Source organism: Hydractinia symbiolongicarpus, chromosome 10, assembly GCF_029227915.1.
Source record: "Hydractinia symbiolongicarpus strain clone_291-10 chromosome 10, HSymV2.1, whole genome shotgun sequence".
In the NCBI taxonomy this organism is placed as follows: Eukaryota; Metazoa; Cnidaria; class Hydrozoa; order Anthoathecata; family Hydractiniidae; genus Hydractinia; species Hydractinia symbiolongicarpus.
The window spans coordinates 15625145-15646543 of NC_079884.1; the positions used below are offsets into that span (position 1 = coordinate 15625145).

General features: G+C 32.6%; 2 protein-coding genes across 3 annotated transcripts in view; one reads left to right on the forward strand and one right to left on the reverse strand.

Moving 5' to 3' along the window:
- The window catches only part of LOC130613197 (talin-2-like), a 22083-nt gene extending 12157 nt beyond the window's left edge, over window positions 1–9926 (forward strand). For both annotated transcript variants that reach the window (XM_057434526.1, XM_057434525.1), the window contains exons 23-42: window positions 204–446; window positions 698–814; window positions 1230–1364; window positions 1619–1747; window positions 2350–2451; window positions 2677–2850; window positions 3210–3356; window positions 3604–3714; window positions 3947–4063; window positions 4786–4932; window positions 5185–5535; window positions 5615–5740; window positions 6123–6239; window positions 6719–6901; window positions 7339–7549; window positions 7689–7813; window positions 8086–8211; window positions 8886–8948; window positions 9037–9219; window positions 9333–9926. In XM_057434526.1, coding sequence (XP_057290509.1) covers window positions 204–446; window positions 698–814; window positions 1230–1364; window positions 1619–1747; window positions 2350–2451; window positions 2677–2850; window positions 3210–3356; window positions 3604–3714; window positions 3947–4063; window positions 4786–4932; window positions 5185–5535; window positions 5615–5740; window positions 6123–6239; window positions 6719–6901; window positions 7339–7549; window positions 7689–7813; window positions 8086–8211; window positions 8886–8948; window positions 9037–9219; window positions 9333–9581 — 3156 coding nt within the window. In that variant the 3' untranslated portion in view covers window positions 9582–9926. The remainder of the gene's footprint in view (window positions 1–203; window positions 447–697; window positions 815–1229; window positions 1365–1618; window positions 1748–2349; window positions 2452–2676; window positions 2851–3209; window positions 3357–3603; window positions 3715–3946; window positions 4064–4785; window positions 4933–5184; window positions 5536–5614; window positions 5741–6122; window positions 6240–6718; window positions 6902–7338; window positions 7550–7688; window positions 7814–8085; window positions 8212–8885; window positions 8949–9036; window positions 9220–9332) is intronic.
- LOC130612901 (lamin-B2-like) lies at window positions 9615–19537 on the reverse strand. The gene is made up of 14 exons (XM_057434234.1): window positions 19379–19537; window positions 18635–18950; window positions 17826–18108; window positions 17547–17732; window positions 17314–17439; window positions 16701–17206; window positions 16217–16288; window positions 16054–16058; window positions 15952–16003; window positions 11870–11948; window positions 11692–11799; window positions 11500–11619; window positions 10410–10595; window positions 9615–10127 (listed from the first exon to the last, which is right to left on the reverse strand). Exons 2-14 carry the CDS (start codon window positions 18940–18942, stop codon window positions 10017–10019), a joined length of 2142 nt encoding a protein of 713 aa, XP_057290217.1. The 5' UTR covers window positions 18943–18950; window positions 19379–19537; the 3' UTR covers window positions 9615–10016.
- Between the last annotated feature and the right edge of the window lie 1862 nt (window positions 19538–21399).

A 21399-nucleotide genomic window follows, 5' to 3' on the forward strand; every position in this document is an offset into this window, starting at 1 on the left:
GTGCAGAAAAATAATAATCTTATGTCATAAATGAATATTTAAACGTTTTTAACACAAACACATGAACACAACTAAAAATACAAATACAGGATAAGCGTACTATTAACAGCTGTAAATTCCAACCTTGGGCGCATTATCGCTTACCTGAAGAAGTATACTTACAATAAAACCTATCCCAGAATATGTTTGCACATTTTTTGTAGAAAGTTAAAGACAATCCGACGAGCAAAGATGAACAAGAAGGCTTAAAAACATCAGCTGTGTTGCTGAGGTTGAATACAAACTCTGCTACTAAGAATGCACTCAAAAAAACGTTGATTATAAAATTGAATAGTGATGCGAAGAATGCAGTTGCTGCTTCCACGCACGTCGTGTCATCTGCAAGAAGTGCTGCACCGTACAATACTAATCCAGTAGCACAGCAACAGTTTAGCGAGTCCAGTGCAGTGAGTAGTTGTAGAATTATGATATTTAATAGACTTCTTTTAAGTGGCTGTTCCTAATTTCCTGTGGAGGATTGAGTGTCGTGTATTAAGAAGAGACGTTGTTTGAATAAAAGGATGACCAAAGAAACAAGTGCTTCATCAGACTCCCATATCTTCTTTCTTGTGCCACATTCCAACTAATTAGTTAGAGCATATAGATCGCCTTTGATTCTATAAAAAATAAATATAATGTAAATCTTTTTTGTTTTTAGGAATTGTTATCACAACATGCTAAAGATTTAATGCATGCTGTGAAAGATTGTGAAGGAAAAGTTGGAAATCCAACATCGCAACTAAATTTGATCACATCAGCAAAATTCTTCTTGCCAGTATACTTCTTTATTTTTTATTTTCTTATTTTTATTTTTCTATTACCATACATTTGTTTACCATACCATAGCTCTACCTTATTAACTAGAACAAGTGTCGAAATGGTTTAGCGGTTAAGTAAAACTTATTTTTAAAAAAGAAATTCTAGCGTCAAATTTGTGGATCAAACATTTTCTTTTTTAGTTTTTACTTATTTAAGAAAATTTAATGCAGGGTTAAATTTGGCAAATGATAAAAAAGCCGTATTTTTTTTAAACCGATTCATGTTTGCTTAAGAAAAGACCTCAAGATAAGACCTGTTCATTCTTCATTGGTTACCTAAAATTTTACAAGAATTGATCTTTTTTTTGTATTTTCATTTTAATTAGATACAATTTATCAACCAGTTGTAAATATGCAATCTCTCTCTTCTAGCTTGCATCAAGAATGGTTGCTTTGTCCAAAGCGATAATTCCAACTGTCACACAGAATGCTGTTTCATTGCAACTTGCAGAGGCTAGTATGAATGCTGAGAAAGCTTTGAATGATTTGAAACAATCAGCAGAGAAGGTAAAATATTTAAGTAGCTTGGCTGGCGTGCTTCCAACACAGTTCGGGAATAATTGCATTATTAGAAATTTTGTAGAAGTTCACTAGAATCAAGGACGTTTTATATCATGCTGAACTGTTAAGGGATCAGTACATTTGCGTAATATGCCTCCCAACGTATTCGTGACATGACGTCAGAAGCACCGTCACTATAGTAAACAACATCATGAATAGATAGAACACACAATTATAATACAGACATGTTGTTATTTTAGGCAGCAGAAGGGCAAGAAGAATGTGATCGAGCTATTAATGCAATAAATAAAGCAATCAACGATCTTGATCAAGCAGCTTTAGCAGCTCTTAGCGATAATTTGAAACCACTAAAAACTGACTCGATCAAGGTAAGTTGTATTATTTGCTATTGCGCTCTTTTTTACTGCCATATCGGGAAAAACAGGTAAAAGGACTTATTTCAGTGACTAAAGTTAACTTAAACCGCATGTTTCTTTAAAACTGAATTGCGTTGCTTACAAGCTTATTAAAAAAGCTTGTACTTGTGTATTTTGATTCACTTTTTGGATTGGTTCAGAAATAATTTGTGTTTAGTGGAGGATAAAAAAATTTTTCAACTGAACGGACAAATTTCGTAAACAAGCAATCATTTTCTAGATTTCGTGATGACTGGTAGTCGGAGTCGAACCTTGAAAAGGTTGAACATGCATTTTTCTCCAGAAGACTTTGATAGTATTTCTAAAAACATTTCTGTCTGATTATGAATAATTTTCTCGTATTGTAACTCGTTGTTTTCGCAGCCTGTTAAGTACTTGTCTATTTTTTTCTATTCATCGTCAATGGCAATATAAGGCAATTGGTAACTTCAAGATTTATCTTTAGTTGCGATAAATTAGACGATGTCTCATTTAGTTTTATCATACCCACTTAGAGTTAAAATATATAAAATCGCAATTCCACAAAAGCTGTTTACATCAACTTTTTCGTCTAGAGCTTGGAAGGGAAGATTTTAGACACCTGTATCAGATTAAAAGAAGAAATTCCAGATACAGTAGAATATGCTCAAAGCGTTCCTGAGATGATTGGACAGTCAGTAAGTCACTCATAACTGATAATATAATTGTCTGATTGAAGAAATGTCTGTCCTTATTATCGACCTGACCTAATCAATGCTGAATTAGTAAATTTCATACCTACCGAATGCTATGACGTCTCATCAGAATGGACGGGTCAGGGAAACTGCTACTTAGACACTGATACCAGTGCTGTGATTATTAGTCTTTCTTAACAACCGGTATCTGAACTTCTCCATTTTTAGGTTATAAAATTAGCTGAGCTGATAGAACCGCTAGCAGAGCACTCGATCGGTTTTGCAGCCAATCTTTCGACAGCATCACAAAAACAAACAGAAATTCTCGATCTTGCTAAGACGGTTTTTGAATCTGCATCACAGTTAGTCAGTGCCACAAAAGATGCTGGAGGCAATCCCACGGTTAGTTTTTTTCACGTATTCGTCATTGTTAATACCATTTATGATGGAATCCGAGTGTTCATTTTGTAAAAAATGTTTTTTACTTACTACGCAAGTAATCCTGTGTTTATGATTTGCGTTGATTGTTAGCTCGCCTTTCTTTTACCTTTCCAGGCTTGAGAAGGTTTGATACTGTAGTGTACACTTGTTTATAAGCACATAAATACCCAAAAGTTAAGAATATGATGTTAGGTTGGATAAAATAAAATTTTCCTATGCAAAACTTTGTGCAAAACATACATAAAAAATAAAAATATAGACGTGTCAAAAATGTTTACTTTACGATGGTAATTTCTTTCTCTTTTAACTTTTTATCTTAGGCTTTAAAACATCACCAAGCTGTAGACGAATCTTCAGACAATTTGTTAGAAGCTCTGAAAGATATAATGGCGTTTGTAAAGGGTACGACCGGCGACATCGATACGATCACATATCTCATCTCATCTATTGATACTGCAAAAGATACGGTAAATTATTTCCACTGTTACAGATTAAACTAGATTGGTAAAAGTATTTGTGTTTGGTTTTCTTAATGTTTGTGCAGCATGTGGAATACTTAAAATATGCACATTTTTTGATAGTAAAGGCGGAAAATCATTTGCATAAACCCATAAGTAGAGTACATTCATAATTGAGCCATGCTTCAAGACATCGAGTTTAAGGTAGATGTGTTAAGGCGTTTATGTATTAAATGTTATTTTTGATTTTGTACAGTTTACTGCTGGAAAAGAAAGTAAAATGCCACCAAGTCGAAAATCATACATAGAATATCAAGATAATATGATTAAAAAATTAAAAGCCATTGCCCGAGACTCACATGAAGTTGTAAGTATTTTTATGATCGATTTTTGAAAGATAAAACAGGTGAAATAAGCGAATCTAACTTATTAGTTCTTACGTTACTTCTGAATGTCATCCTTTTGTTGAAAGAATGTAAACTAATCCTTAGTAGAGACTTCAGTCAGCATCATAAAATGAGCATGACAAAACACGAAACATTAGCGTATGTTTTTAAAAGCAGGAATTATTATTTTAAGAAGTATCTTTCTGTCTACAGGTTGGCAAGGTGCAAAGCAATCCAAAAGAGATTAGCAGCGTTTGTGAGGACATCTTTTTGAACTACAGTGAACTTGTAGAAGACACACAATATGCTGTCACCTTACTCAATCCACAGGTATCAGTCTTCTATTAACGTAACGTTATCACCCTCATGATATTTGTGCGATGTTTAATGTTTTTAATTCGTTTCTCATTCAATTGTTTTTCTTATCTATGGAATCGCAGCGAAGTTTCTGCAAACAGCTTTATTTAAATACCCCCCCCCCCCCTTCTTCCAATAAAACATTTGAAGGCATTTCATTGTTGGGAATAACAAACTGGAAAAAATACCAGTCATGTTGGAAAAAACCGTAGAAAATCTTCATACGAAAAAGTTTAAGCCACGCGCCAAAGTTTCATTCCCTGTTTCCCGACTTTTTTTCCTGATTATGTACGCAATTGTTTATAACGAACTCGTTTATAAGCAACTGGAATTTGAAAAATAATTAAGCAACTTCAATTCTTGTACAAATATAAGGACTAGCGGCACAAAAAATGTTTTTGTTGTGAAATTATAAAGAAAGACGCTTTTAAAACAAAAAAAACCCAAATCTCCAAGAAAAGAAAACTACAATAATTTTCTTGGTGCACACTTCAGTTTATTTTCAAGAACTTTCTTTTACAAAAAATATGACTTCTTTGCTTCTTTTTTTTCTTTACATAAATTAAGAAAGTTAGTTAATAAAATGATGCAACCATTGAGCATTTTCTGATATAGATATTGACTAAAGGATGAGCAACTGGAGATATAACCAAAATCCTAAGTTAGCCTATAAATAGTGTCCACTTCGTTTTTAGGTTGGAGATGAGCTAAAAGCTAACATTCAAACACTTGGAGATGGTTGTAAGCATTTGGTGTTATGTGCAGGTCACTGCCAAAGCAGTCCGGACGACCAATATATAAAGAAAGACTTGACTGAAAAAGCTAAAGATGTCTCTTTGCAGGTGTGTGCTTTTTGAAATAGGATTATGTTTTCAAAGAATTGAGTAGTGTCGTCGATTTCCTCCAGACGATATAATACACGTAAGGATTTCTTATTTTAAGCTCCTAAATTCAAACAAATAACGTTGCAAGGTTTCCGATTTCCGATTTTTAAAATATTGTCAAGATGCCAGGAAAAAGTCAGGAATGTCAGCAATTGTGTAAGCCCTGCGATATAGATTTACTGAGTCATTACATTTCTTGTAATTTTTTAGGTTGCTCGTATAATGACAGACTTGCAAAAGGGTTCAGTTGGAACAAAAGCATGTGTAGACGCACTGACTATGTTATCAGGTTTGATAGGTGATATAGACACCAACATGATGTTTGCTGAGACAGGAACTCTCAATCCTGATGATGGATCGAAATTTAACGCACACAGGGACGTCATATTATTAAATTCGCAACAGTTTGTGAAAGAAACAAAATCACTAGTTAACGCTGTACATGGATCTCAAGATCAAATGGCTGCTTCAGTACGAGAAGTGTTAAATAGCACTACAAAACTGATCGACAGTGTAAAACTGGGTGCGGCTTCCATTGGTTCGGAAGATATGGACGGTCAGGTAAGGGTTGTAAATACTATATCTCCAAAAAGTCTTTACGTTTTATCTCGTGTTTTACGTTCCATATCATTCTTTGTAGATGTTATTATTGAATGCTGCGAAGAATGTAGCCTCGGCTCTTTCGGATCTGATGCACGCGACTAAAAACACGTGTGGTAAATCTAAGGATGACCCCTCCTCAGACGAACTAAAGATATTTGCAAAGGTAAGAGTGATTTTAAGTATCACACCTAATGGTTTAGTAGAAGTAAGCTAAAACCTGCACACTGGCATGGCACAATATAATTTTATTTTAGACTTTTCTTCAATGCTGCAGATTTTAGGCGGAAATAAGATCTGTCGCTTAATTATCCTTGAACCTTACTTTTCACATTGATCACTTATATTTGATGACGAAATAGTAAAAAAAATATCAGGTAGTCACCATTAAGAAAGAGTCAGATATCACTGGGGCCAACCACTCTAAAACGCACGACAATTTCTTAAAATAAACTAAAAGCAAAATCTACGCAAAATCAACACGAAATTGTTCTGTTTTGACTGCAATACAACTCTTTGCACCACGTGTACGTATGTTGTTTTTGCAGCATTTGGTTGGAAACTTAACATCGCTTTTAAAGACTGTTCGAAGTGTAGAAGACAAAGCATCACGTGGAAGTAGAGCGATCGAATCATCAATCGAAGCTATCAAGCACGCTACTTTGGTACGTATATTAATGCTACTTGTAACTATGCACTAACTCGTTGAATTTGTACGAAAGCGAACGCTGGGTATTCCGTGTTTTGATAGATGTATAAAACTATGTGAAGTATCTAGTTCTAAAGATCTATTGCAGAACTAAAACTAGTCTAAATATGTATGTATTGATCTAGTTTATGAATACTATCAACTATTCTATAAATATATTAATTTTAAATACACAGATAAGTAAATTACCAGAACGGTTTTTGAAAGAGCTCAAAGTGCGAATCATAAATCCATGCAGTCGTAAGATAAGAGAAGAATTCTCTCTGTTGAATTCTACAGTTGTGAATAGGTGCGTGAATTTGTGAGCAGCCAAGAAAAGGTGTTGGCTACTGTTTATAATTTTGAATTTACAAGATTAATCCATTATGAGTCTGTTTGTAATTTTTTCATCCTTCGCACATTTCTTACCCTGTGATGTCATATTTTATTCTTTAGAATTCACAACCTGAAAGTGGCGTAAAGACAGCTACACCTGAAGAGCTCATACTGTCAACAAAAGGTGTCACCTTGGCAACAGGCAAAGCTGTCGCTGCTGGAAACTCTTTACGCCAAGCCGACATTATCGAAGCAGCGAATATTGGACGAAAACATTGCACTGAAATGTTTGAAATTGCAAAGGTGATAGAATTTATAATTCAAGTCATTGATTTTTGATAATAGGTTCATTACGCATTCTTACTCAAAGTATTAAAGCATCGTGAAGTGTGGAAAAATTATTTTTCATAAATATTCAAATTCTGCTAACAAGATTCAAGTAAAACCATAACAAAACTAAATCTAAATTGGTTCCCAAATAAAAAATTCTCAATGCACACAGTATTCTAATGGCATATCTTATTTTGATATTTTTTAAATCAAAATACTGTTTTCGCTTCTGATTAAATTAGTTTTTACTTTTTCGACTTTTTCGGATAAAAAGAGGTTGTAGAATACTTCATTTTATTTTAAACTGTGCATTCGTTTAGAATGAATAAAAAAAAGTTATTTAATTAAAATGCAATGGTTCTGAATATAACATTTTATTTACTTATTTTTCTTGCAATAACACGATTTAGGCTGCCATCAATACGACAGAATCTGATTCGATACGAAACGCTGTGATAGCCAAGGTGCGTGGTGCATCACAAGCTTACTGTGATGTGCTAAACCACGTGTCAGTTGTCATTTCCGCACCGTCGGTTGAGGAAAAACAGAAGTTCCATGCCTTATCTAAAAGAGTGGCATATTCGGTTGGTGAAGTTGTTAAAACAGCAGAACTTCTGAAGGGTAAGATTTTAATATCTTACACCCTACTTAAAACAAATTAAATCTTCTTGTATATTCAGTTGGCTAGCCAGCACCAATGTATTTCCCTAGTTAGTGACATATACTTTGCAAAACATAATGAAAATATGTATTTGTTTAGGTAACGAAATGGTAAACCCCGACGATCCAAATGTGATAGCAGAAAACGAATTACTCGGTGCGGCAGCGTCGATAGAAGCGGCTGCTAAAAAGTTAGCTGAACTGAGGCCGAAAGCTAGGCCAAAGGTATTGTCAACAATTTAAACACAAAGTGATAACAAGCGAGCACTTTTCGACCTTAAATAAAGACACAATGTAAATCTTGAAACTATAATCAGCTTTTTTTTTTTCATACGCATATCAGACATTGCTTTTGATATTTAAGTAAAATTTAAACTTTTCGCAGCTGTTACAAACGTGTCAGTCTATCGCATATTTAATAGTCAAATTTAAAATTTTAGAAGGTGAGAGCATGACAGTGATGTGGTAGTTTTTTATTATTCTTTGTACATTTATAGCAAGCCGACGAGACACTTGATTTTGAAGAACAGATCTTAGAAGCTGCAAAGTCTATCACGGCAGCTGCAGGTGCTTTGGTTAAAGCAGCAACGTTTGCGCAAAGAGAATTAGTGGCGCAGGGATTGGTAAGAAAGTTAATAAGCTGCTGTGTTTTTCAAATAATAAGACACAAATCATGTTTGCGATTTTTTAGCTACAGTAGACGTCCGTTAATTTGAACACGCAAGGGAATAAATTATTTGTTCGAATTAACAAATGTTCGGATTATCGGAAGTTCAGAAAAAACAAGAATTTTAATAAACGTTTAAAGGTTTTATGCTAACTTTTTTACAACTTTACTACAACTTTTTTTAAAAATCTTTTAACGTTGTTTGCTTGGCGATGGGCAAGGCCTCCAAATTCCATGTAAACTTCATTTTATTGGAAATGCCAATTTAATCGATAAATTGAAAGAAATTTTGCCACCATTGATGCAATAAAAATGAATAAAAATGAAAACGTTTTTTTTATTTTCCCATTTTATTTATCGATACACAAATTTTCGAATTAACGAGCATAATGCAGCCTTAGGACTAAAAAATTGTTTGAATTAAGCAGCTCAAAACATAAGACTTTATTAAACCAAACTGAAGCGACTTGGCAATTTGTTCGAAATAACGGAAAGTTCGAATTAAGCGGCATTCGAATTAATGGACGTCTACTGTAATTTGAGAAACAACAAACCAACAGCCGATCTTTGTGTTTTTATGTGAGTTACTTGACAGATCTTCTGTTGTATTCTTTTTTCCGTTTTGTGTAGGTATGCTCCCCAACTACTGATCATTATGCAGACACGCAATGGTCGCAAGGTTTAATATCTGCTGTGAGTATTACATACTTTTTGATATGTGAGTATGGTAGTAATGTATTTAAAATTTTCTTATAAATTATTGCAATTCGTCAATTTTTAGGCTCGTCTTGTAGCTGACGCGACAGGTTCTCTTTGTGAAGCAGCAAACGCAGCTGTACTTGGTGATGCCAGTCAAGAAAAGTTGATCGCTTCGGCACAAGCTGTTTCTGCCTCCACAACACAACTATTAGTCGCATGTCGTGTCAAAGCTGACAAATTTAGTAAAACACAAAAGGGCTTACAGGTAACGCACCCTTTTTTATTTTGTAAGCGTTGCTGTTGAGTCAGATAGCAATTTCCACTTAACTTTATATATTTTAACCAAATTGATATATTTTGACCAAATTTATTATTTAGGCTGCGGGCGCGGCAGTAAAGAGAGCAACAGACACACTTGTGAAGGCAGCGGAAGATGCGGCAGTTTTCGATGTTGATGATACCGATGGTTATGTCCCCAGCGGAGGTGTGAAAACAGGTCGACTTATTGACCAAATGAATGCGCAAGTTGAGATTCTACGCAGAGAAAAAGAACTCGAAAAAGCACGGAAGAAGCTAGAACAAATTCGGTTGGCTGGTTACAAAAATGGTAGAAACGATAGTGAGTAGTGATGAAATAGTTAGCAATAAGAAAAAAGGGAATTATTGACAGTAAATCAGAGTAAATTAATTTGTTGTTTTAAGTGGTAAAATGCTAACAAAATCACAAAATTCCTAGGAAAATCCATTTTAAATAGTTTTTTACAAGTAATGAAATTATCTTTGTTTAATGAATATTGTGTATAAATTCATTTCCTTCCTTTTTGGAGCTTCTTCTATTTTCCAAAAGCAACATTATTTGTCTGGTAGCTTTAGTTCCATCTTGACTTATGACACGCGGATATCACTGCTGTATTTTTAATGTATTTATAGACCAATGTACAGTTTCTGTCTTGCATATTTACGCTTTATAAATGCAGTTGTTTTGTTTTTTAATACCAGTTTCTCGAACACGCAGGTTAAACTGCATGTAACCAGAAAGGAAAGTTCTTTTAATCTGCATGTTCAATGTATCCAACCATATGATCGCATTAATGGTCTTTGTCTTAAATTTGGTGCGGACCTGGCGTGTCTTAGCGTGCTACTTGAATATATATTCACTGGAGATATTCGAATCTAAAAATCGATTTCTAGATGACTGCTGACGAAAATTCCGTCGAGCAACAGGGGTCATATATTTAGACGTTTTTTTTAAACAATATATAAATTTCAGCTGAGGTTGGATGTGCATATTCCTTATAAACTTTCTCAGCTGTACTTATTTTGGGGGAAAAAATTATATTTACACAAGGTAACAATTATTTTGGGATTAGAAGATATCGATGATGTAGAAGTAAAATAAACCATTCTTATGAAAAAGTTTATAACGAGCAGGGGTCACACATAAGTACAACTTACCGTGTGTGGTCGAGTTACACGAGAAGTGTGATCAACAATTGGATATGAAGTGTTTTTCAGTATCTGCGTTGTACATGCTGAACGATATGCTGGAGTTGTTTTCGGTCTCTCTGAAGTCCTGGTTTTAACGGAAGTTTTAGTGATCGGGTTCACATAAGCTGGTGTACCTGGTATCCATGACAAAGCCTAAAAAGTTGAATAAGATTATTGTATTTCAAAATTAAGGAAAATCATATGATAAGTTTTATTGTTATACACTTATAGGCAAATTCACCTCTCTCTTAGCCGTATTCTGTCTGTGTGTTCAATATGGTAGCGCACTGCTTAAACTTTTTGATCTTTCCGCTACGCCATTTTAAAATTTTACAAAAGTTTTTGATTAATTTAAACATTTCCTTATATATAATAGTCATGAGTAGTTAGCTGTTATTGTTCCCTCAATACAGTTTTTTTGTTATACATGCACGAACAAGTTACGGACAAAAAGGAGAGCAATAAATTTGAAGAAGATCTTGTAAGTGGTTTTTTTGTTTGATGAATATTTTATTCCCGCCTTTAATTGAAATTAACAAATCGAATTATAATAATTACAATAAAGATATTTTGTGAATTTGTTTTCTCTTTAACCATTTATATTTTTATAACCACTAAATTTTTGGCTGAAGGTGGATTATTGTTATATGCTGAAATTGTTCTTATTTTGTTTCATGTTTATTTCAATCATTTAAATCGTTCAAGCGAGAATTTCTAGAATAATTGAGGCGGCGATTTTATAAACATATACAAACACATGTATTTCTGAAAACGCGCAAAAAATCGTGGTTTTCTTGTTTTCCCAATGAATTTGTATTTAGTCCACATAAATTCTTGTCAAACAGTTTGGGTATGTAACAAAAGAGATTATTTCATATCCATGATTGTTAAATATAAAGATTTATCCATTCTTGGTAAAACAATATTCCATTCGGCTGTGTCTCGTGAAATATTGCGTAGCGAATGGGTATGCAATTCTTTGTAGACTACCAGTTTTATATTCGCTCGCTCTATAATAAAATTGGAATAGCTGATATAACTGAAATAAATACCCTACCTGCCCATCTGGCTTACAAATTATTGTCGTACAGTTTGATCCATATTCCCACTTTGGTTGAGTTTTCCATAGATAATCAGCCGGCGGGTTATGTCTTGTCGTGGAGTTGGCCGTCCATACCTACAAAATTTGAAAACATAGAGTAAAAAAATGTTTGTTTAAATTTCAAGATGCAGAAAAAAAATATCTGACCGTTGAATGTGTGCCAGCTTTTAATATTGATCTTGGCGGGAAACGAAATACATTCACAGGACGTCCATTAATATTTTGTTGTATAATGTAACCACTGATATCTTCATCCTAAAATAACTTACAGAGTTCATCAATGTTTAATTTTACGCTTCTTTGTTTCTCTAAAGATATCGCTTACTTGGTACGTGGACGTATTGTATATGCGAACATATTTCCCTAGAGCGTTCACTTCAAGCAGTCGTATGTTTTTCTCGGTACTAAATTAAAAATAAATCAAATTTACAACCCTTTGAGATTATGGGTATTTACAACAGAGGGATCATAGAGACGAGGTTAGAATACTTAGAGTCCTCGAAAGTATTTAAAGGGTAGCAAACGCCTGACGAACCAGAGTTCATTCAGGTTCGCGTCCTATTTGATTATAAATTCTCTACCCTGGGGTTTTCCGTCGTATCTTCTAATTGCCTCGCAGAATTTGCCGCACGTGAGTTTTAATTTATATGACGTTGACTAATAAAAAAAAAATTAAAATTGCGCCACCAGCAGGTGGCCAAGTGCGCCCTTTATCGTAAGGCGGTAGAAGAGAAAAACCTAAAATTCCCATTCACTTGATTACAAAACAAAATGAAGATTTCTTTTAAAAATATTACCACTTATCTGTTCAGTCATTGTCATTGAATAATATAAATATTATCATGTCATAAACAAGCGGGTTTATTCTAGGCTACGTTTCGACAGCCACAGCTGTCATCGACGGACAATCATCGTAATCATCTTTGGCTATTTAGTATTTGAAGAGATAATTAGAGGATAGAAATTAACCAATCCGATCACAGCAGGTAAAGTAATTAATTTTTTCACGGACCCAAATGGAAGCAATAGATTGATTAAAATCCATTAATCTATTAAAAAGGTTGAGAGGAAAATCAGGAACAGGACTGATAAGAGTAGTGACGGGGAAGATGCGGAAAATGAACCTGTAGCTACAGTGTGTATGCCATATATACCAGGGACAAGTAACATACTTCGTCGGGTATTAAAAGATCATAAAATAAAGCCAGTGTTTCAATCTAATAACACGCTACGTAATTTACTGTGGCATCCGACAGACAAAATATGTCTAGAGAGTCAATGTAATATTGTCTACGAAATCCCGTGTAAGGATTGTGATGCTGTTTATGTCGGTAAAACAAAACGATTTTTAAACAACGTGTGCAAGAACACAAAAGAGGCGTACGCAACGCAGATACAGACAAAAATGAGATTGCGGACCATAGCTGGAAGAATGATCATGTTATAGACTGGGACAATAAAAAAAGATTATAGACCGAGAGTCTGGTTGAACAGCAAGAAAAGTAAAAGAAACCATAAATAGTATAGACAGAAGTACTCATAACAATAGTATTTCCTATCAACTTCCAGAAATATGGTTACCCGCACTTCGGAAAGCGAATATTTAGGAAAAAGTGCAAAAAATGGTTCGGGACAAACGTTACATAAAGCGAACTTTTAGAAAAAAGAAACGTAACATAAAGCGAACTTTTAGAAAAAAGAAACGTAACATAAAGCGAACTTTTAGAAAAAAAGCTGTAGCTGTCGAAACGTAGCCTAAAATAAACTCGCTTGTTCAGACATGATAATATTTATATTATTCAATGAAGATTTCTTGTTCGGAATGTTGGAGATGCTCTGATTTAATAATATGCTTAAACGAATGGATCTTAAAAATCCAAGAAGAAGTTAGTGATGAAGAAGAAAATGAAGTTTATGATTGAAAAGCTTTTATTGTTATGAATAAAATTTCTTCCACATCTTATATCAATTTAATGTGTAAGACTAGATCCTCACCTTTCCCAACTTTTCTGTTTTTCAATTATTTTCCGATCTCACAAGGTTTCATAACGTTTTGTTTTGTATCATTTTTTTTTTGTAGATAACATTCTTTTTCTTCGATGTATTTTTCTGTTAATTTCAATAATATATTTATCACTTCTTTTTCAATTTAATAATGTAATTTTCCTATGCTTGAAATTTACAGCGCCGTGTCTGCGTGTGAATTCAAACATGGGAATTTTACACCTTCTGCTGTATAAAAATTTTTAACTATTGAATTTGCGTGAACACCCTTTTTTAAGGTTTATATAGTGTAACTTTATTAATTCCCTATTCATTACATATAAATGTACCAATGTCAAAATGAATTTAAATATCAAGATGATAGAGAAGACATTAGCAGCATCTCCCTCATGTAACACAAGAATATTAAAAATATTCATAGATAAAATATTTAAAAATCAGTGGTGCTTAGATAAAAAGTAGCTAAGATTCTTGAAAAAAGAAACGTGTTATGCGGAAAACCAAAGGGTGTGTATTAAAAAATTAACAAGAAGCCCTGGGGGCTCTAAGAATTTCCGCGCGCTACCAAATCATTTGATGAAAACTGCTAATTCGTTGTGTTATTGTGCCAAACATTCGAAGGGGTTTGGTGCATGAACCTCTGAAGAAAAAGCCCATCAGTGACATTATATCTTACAACAAACGCAAATAAAACGAAACGTGTCATAATAAACTCACATTTTAAAATAAATTGCTAACAAAAAATACAGCCTATCATTCATGGTTGAAAGTCTTGTGATTGAAACGTTTATGGTCTTAAACGGCATTAGTTGACAAAAAATCAAAATTTTGATGTGACCATCATTTTCAGCATACTTTTTTTATTAACTGTGTCAATTTTTGTCGAAAATGAAGTGGTTTTAATTTTTGGACCAATTTTGGCCTAAAATGGCATTTAGGTGACAAAAATCAAAATTTTGATGTCACCATTATGTTCAGCATACTTTTTTTGTTAATTTTGCCAATTTTCGTTGAAAATGAAGTAGTTTTAATTTTTGGACCAATTTTGGCCTAAAATGACATTTAAGGTGGCAAAACACCAAAATTTTGATGTCACCATCATGTTCACCATACTTTTTTTGTTAATTGTGCCAACATTTGTCAAAAATAAAGTAGTTTTAATTTTTGGACCAATTTTGGCCTGAAATGACATTTAGGTAAGAAGAAATCAAAAGTTTGATGTCACCATCATGTTCAGCATACTTTATTTGTTAACTGTTCCAAATTTGGTTGAAAATAAAGTAGTTCTAATTTTTGGACCAATTTTGACCTAAAATGACATTTAGGTGACAAAAACCAAAATTATTATGTCACCATTATGTTCAGTATACTTTTTTTGTTAACTGTGCCAAATTTTGTTGAAAATAAAGTAGTGCTAATTTTTGGACCAATTTTGGCCTAAAATGACATTTAGGTGACAAAAATCAAAATTATTATGTCACCATTATGTTCAGCATACTTTTTTGTTAACTGTGCCAAATTTTGTCGAAAACAAATACCAATTTTGGCCTGAAGCGTCAATACTAGACTTCCCAGTAGTTAAGGAGCTTGGGTACGAAGTTTACATCTGTGACGGACCAACGTGAAATCCCAGGGTCGATTTTTTCTCAAAAAATGCTCCGAAAGAAAAAAACGACGGTTTTAAAGAATTTCCTACGCCTTCGGGCGCGGAAATTCAATAAATAATTAAAGATAGCTACTGAATAAAAGATATCAAGCTTCCCACCTCCTTTATTTTATACACCATTGTTTTTCTATCAATACACGAGTTGTGTTCGCGCCCTTCTGTTCACAGTTTGCCTGTTTTTGCGTTTCATTAATATTTTAGTATCGCTGATGACCGCTCCCAAAATATTAAAATTTACAAGATTTGGTCAGTATTTGCTCTAAAATTTGTGTCCTGAATATCATGACATTACGCTGTGTCGTAGCAATTGTTTTCAATACAAGGAACATTTCCTTTTTTTATTAAAAGATGTCTGTATTTTGTTAAAAATGGTAACCGAATCGCTAATTTACGTGTTACAGACGAAAAGCGATTCCCGGGAAGGTGTTGCGAAAATATGAGGACGGGAATATGTACGACGGAAAACCGCTGGATTTTTACGGGCTGACGACGAGATAATTAAGCATATTTTGACTTATTTCTCGCCTTGGAGTTAAAATTAGATTTTAAAGAAGAATGAACACAATTTATTATGTTAAATAATTCGTGAGTAGCTATATTTCGTCTATATTTGCACACAACTGAAATCTATGAAATCTATGATAAAAAATGCAACACTCTGTTCTAAAAGGCTTATATAAAAAAATTATTTATTTAAAAAAAAATTTAAACTTTAACGTAAGCACCATAAAACTCACTTTTCTGTGCATAATATTTTCATACTCTCGCATACGAAAATCTGTGTCATGACTAGATTAGGGTCAGAGGTTAGTCAAATCATATTTTTATGGAAGATTAACATATTCTGTTACATTAATGTTTTATTTAAGACGTTAAGTTTTTTCTTCGTTGTATCGTTAAATATTTATTTAAATATAAAATAAATATTAAATTTATATTAGTATTAAATAAGGTTAAATAAGGTTGAGGTTAAATCGTTCCATTATTTAATTTAGTAAGGACGATTTGCGATAGTAGATACGAGTGCTCGGACCACCTGCAACACCATAACTTCTTTGAGGATTTTTGAATATCCTTTAAAGGTAATACAAGAAATTCAGTTAAGTAATGTAGCGGGTACTTTGCAATTTTAACATTTTATCTTTAATCTTAAAGTTTCACGGAAATATGTAGACCAAAACAGGGTAAAAACTGTCTCGCCTTAACTCCTGAGTACTAGGTTGTCATGTTATCCAAATGTTTTAGAAAAATGTGCTATACAGCGGTACCAAACATGAACCATCTAGATCTCTTCCTCAGCCCCCAATTCTGGCTCAAGTTTTGAAAACTAGTTATTTTTTGACGAGATCAAAAACACCCGAGGGCTTTAAAAGTTAATTATTTATTCCGTTTTTATTTTTAAAATGCTTAATAATTAAAATATCGGAAGCACGGAGGTTGTTAAGCTAAGCCTGTGAAATAAAATTTTAACCTGCTAATGTCTTACCTGGAAGAAGAATCCAATGTGGGAAGCGTGTACTTGGTTGGCGTGGTAGGCTTGGAAATGTTCCCACTTGTTGCAGCTGGTGGCAATTCTTTAGAATCGTCATATTGAGCAGATTGAGATTTTGGTCGTCCGAGAGGAGGAGAAGGCCCACCGATACCACTGATAGCTCTTCGTGGACTGTTTGGCATAGATCGAACGCCTGTATAATGGCTTCGGCTTGACAGTAATTCTCCACGAGCACTTTGTACTAACTCGCTTGGCGGGTTTGATAGAGCAAGAGCTAGACGTTTCTCTTCTGCATCCAACATGCTTGCAAAAGCTTCGATTTCTAGATCCAATGGGATATTAGCATTATATGCTACGTTTAATTCTCTGATTTTAGTATTCAGGTTTTCTTGCATTTCACGAAGTTTTGACTCCAATTGTTGTATATTGTTTGAAGCTTGTTGCCGTTCGACTTCCAATGTGTGAATGAGGGAACGATTTTGCTCTTCAAGGGATCCACACTAAGAAAAGAGATATGTATTATAACTAGTTAATCTTTTTAACTCTATTACTGAAAACTAACATCATGGCCCTTAAATTTTAGAACTTAAAACCTTTTTAAACTTACTCGTCCATCTAATTTTCCAATCTTGGCATTCATTTCCTCAATGACGGCTTTCAAGTGAATGTTCTCTTCTAAAGCCTGAGACAAGTTCTTGCTTTCATTTTCCAGCTGATTTTTGATTGCAGACAGCTAAAATAATTATTAAGAGTAAATTTAATTGGCGTATGCCAAGCTGTTTCACTGTTGCAAGTCAAGTGTTAAGAAATCAAGCTATCAACAGTTAGATATGAACTTACACTAGCTTGATAAGCTGATTCCGACTCATCTTGGAAACGTTTGAATTCAGCTTGAGTTTGTATTCTCATTTTGGCAATCATGTTGTGTAAATTATCGTCTACAATATCATGTTCCTTTAATTTCTCATCAGCAATTGCAATTGCTCGTTCAGCTGCGTTCAATTTGTTCGCCAGTTCCATACGCTCCTAAATGGTTTATAAGTAAGGCACTAATACGTCCGTAAAAAATATATATATATATATATATAAATATAAATAAAAATAAAATTATATCTTTACCTTATCATGAATTTGTCTTTCAAAATTCAATTGATCTGTGAGTTTTTGCACGGTTGCTTCCAGATCTGCACGTGCTTTCGATTCACTGTCACACAACATTTGCACATTTGTTAACGTGCTCTGCAATGCATCACGTTCTTTTGTTGTATCCAAATGCGCATTTTGGTGTTGTGCAATAGTGATGCGCAGCTCTTGGATAAGCGAGTCTTTCTCGCTTAATAATCTGTGCGCATCGGCAAGCGCATTCTCAAGTTTTTTTCTATTGTTTAATTCATCGTTATATCTGGAAAGAAAGTCAAAAGTTTTTTTAGTTTATGACTTGAGCATAAAACCAAAGGCGGATACATTTGGTTGCTATCAGGCCTGATTGACAAAACACATGTCAAGCGGTAAGATTAAAATATGTCATTGGTTTAGTATATAGAAATATACTTATTGAAACACGCTTTTTCGTTAATTTTAATAATTAACAAACCTATTGAACAGGTGAATGAAATAAGCCACTACGATGGTGGTTAAAACTTTTCGTTGATTCAAACACACAGTCAACTACGCATGTATCAATACATAGCGCGGTTATAATTTTGATTCTTAATTTTCTCACCACAATAAATAGAATTAATTATGCGAATCTTAGTATGAGAAATAATTTATTTAAAGCAGTTCTATTTATAAAGAAAACTCGTTAATAATTATGCGATTATCATAGAAATGATAAAAACAAAAAATTTGGCTGGCTTATTTATTAATTTTTCTTGGTTATTTGTCGCATTTTCTTTATTTATTTCACTGCAAAAAAAAGTTCTTACTTTTCCTGTAACTCCGTAGCTAGTGCACCATTTTTGCCTGCTTGTAAATGGTATTCGTTTCTTTCCGCTGTAATCGCATCCAGTTGTTGTCGAGTGTTGTCTAATTCCCTTTCGTAGATGTTCTTTAAATCGAAAATTTCATTTTCCAACGCTTGCGTATGAGCAATAAAAGTGTTGTTCTCAATATTTTTGCTCTGCTCTCTCATTGATCGCACACGGTTGACATATTGTCCAAAACGTTCGTTTAACGTGTTCAGATAAGCTCTTTCACCTTGTCTTGAAGATAGTACTATCGGAGACGCTGCCATTTTGATTTCTAAGTAAAACATTAAAACAAATAAAAACAGATGAAAACATTTAATTTTTATTGCGTTTCTATATAAAAAACAAACACAAAACATACAAAATCTTAATACTTTTCTTTCAAAAAATCTCTACTAAACCCTGTTTTTAAAAGATGTATGTTATGGAAACTATACGCTACCATTATGAAATATTTAGTTACTATAACAACAGTCTAACATTAAAATGGGAATAGAAGTAACACATAATGAATTAAATTTTAAATTTGATATATTATAAAATAATTCCCAAAACACAGAATTAAACCCATATAATTATGTGTATTTTCTTTTATTTTTCTGTTAAAAATATTCTTTTGTTGCATGCAAATAAGTCTGTCAATATTTAACGTAGAGATCTTTATAAAAGTAACAAGGTTACAAAAATAACAAAGTTCCATACCTTGTTTATTTCTCAAAAGCTCAACGTTTAAAATTTTCTTCAAAATGTTGAAATGTTAATCCAAAAGTGTCGTCACTTTGCTGGCTTCTTAGTTGCTTTGTAAAATGATATTAAATATTTTTTCTCCTTCATTATATAGCCAGTATGTTGAATGCTGAATCGAATTTGTTTAATGTTTGAGTAACTAAGTCGCCATTGTTCAACTTCAAATCCTATTGGTCTATTAGTATAATTTATGAGACATTGACAACGGTGAACACAAATTATTCGGTTACCCCAGGCGAATGTCTCTAATTATATGAAAACATTTTCGTGTCCCTGTATATAAAATCAAACACCGTGAAACGTCTTGGATACTTCGAAATAAATTATAGCAAATAATTTCATATCATTTTTACACCAGTTCAAATAAATCTTAATCGCTAAGCAATATATAATCAATGAAAAAATAGAAATTGTAAATGACAGAGGAATATTCTCATCTTCCATAAATAAAATTGTCGAGCATTTAAAAAAACACAACAGATTTATAATATTCCAGCAGAAAGTATTTAAAATTCACGCAAGAAAAAAGTTTTTCCATCATTTTTAACACGCTTAAAAAGTATAAGAAGCGCAACTGGTATATTTTGAAGTCATTAAGCTGAGAAATGAGGTAGAGGGCTGGGGACGAAAATGATGTGAATGTTCTCTTAGCATGAATACTCCCTACTTACTTCCCGATACAAAAATGTCGGAATGTGGCTGCCACATTGCTTGCATAGTTAAGATGCCTGGAAAAAAATTTCTTTTTAAGAAAAAACGTCTTTCAATGCTGAAAATGAAAATACATGTATTCCTTTTCAAATATGTTAGAATGCTTTTTTGGTTTAAAAGGAGTTATAACCACATGAGCTATAACATGAGATCTGACAGAAGATATACAAATGTCTTATTTCTTCGTTTTGATGACACCTTGTTGCAGTGTTCGAATACATCACTTTTTCAACCTATGTCTTGTTATCATTGTCATAAATATTTAATCTATAGTTGAATTGTTCCATCGTGATGTGTTTTAATATCTAGTGTTATAACTGTTATGGTGTATAAAGAAAGTCGAGATGTGAGGGGAATAACGAAATTCATCTGCGCATCATATTTTTAGCTCTCATTATTATTATTATTATTATTAGTATTAGTATTAGTATTAGTATTAGTATTAGTATTAGTATTAGTATTAGTATTAGTATTAGTATTAGTATTAGTATTATTATTATTATTAGTATTAGTATTAGTATTAGTATTAGTATTAGTATTAGTATTAGTATTAGTATTAGTATTAGTATTAGTATTAGTATTAGTATTAGTATTAGTATTAGTATTAGTATTAGTATTAGTATTAGTATTAGTATTAGTATTAGTATTAGTATTAGTATTAGTATTAGTATTAGTATTAGTATTAGTATTAGTATTATTATTATTATTAGTATTAGTATTAGTATTAGTATTAGTATTAGTATTAGTATTAGTATTAGTATTAGTATTAGTATTAGTATTAGTATTAGTATTAGTATTAGTATTAGTATTAGTATTAGTATTAGTATTAGTATTAGTATTAGTATTATTATTATTATTAGTATTAGTATTAGTATTAGTATTAGTATTAGTATTAGTATTAGTATTAGTATTAGTATTAGTATTAGTATTAGTATTAGTATTAGTATTAGTATTAGTATTAGTATTAGTATTAGTATTAGTATTAGTATTAGTATTAGTATTAGTATTAGTATTAGTATTAGTATTAGTATTAGTATTAGTATTAGTATTAGTATTAGTATTAGTATTAGTATTAGTATTAGTATTAGTATTAGTATTAGTATTAGTATTAGTATTAGTATTAGTATTATTATTATTATTAGTATTAGTATTAGTATTAGTATTAGTATTAGTATTAGTATTAGTATTAGTATTAGTATTAGTATTAGTATTAGTATTAGTATTAGTATTAGTATTAGTATTAGTATTAGTATTAGTATTAGTAT

Excerpts from the sequence above, each read along its gene's own strand:
- LOC130612901 (XM_057434234.1), bottom strand. The coding sequence starts at position 18,942 with ATGGCAGCGTCTCCGATAGTACTATCTTCAAGACAAGGTGAAAGAGCT. Across the intron at positions 11,949-15,951 it reads AAAATATTATGCACAGAAAA|TACCGAGAAAAACATACGAC; the intron begins GTGAGTTTTATG and ends TTTTTAATTTAG. Across the intron at positions 11,800-11,869 it reads ACAATACGTCCACGTACCAA|GATGAAGATATCAGTGGTTA; the intron begins GTAAGCGATATC and ends AAGTTATTTTAG.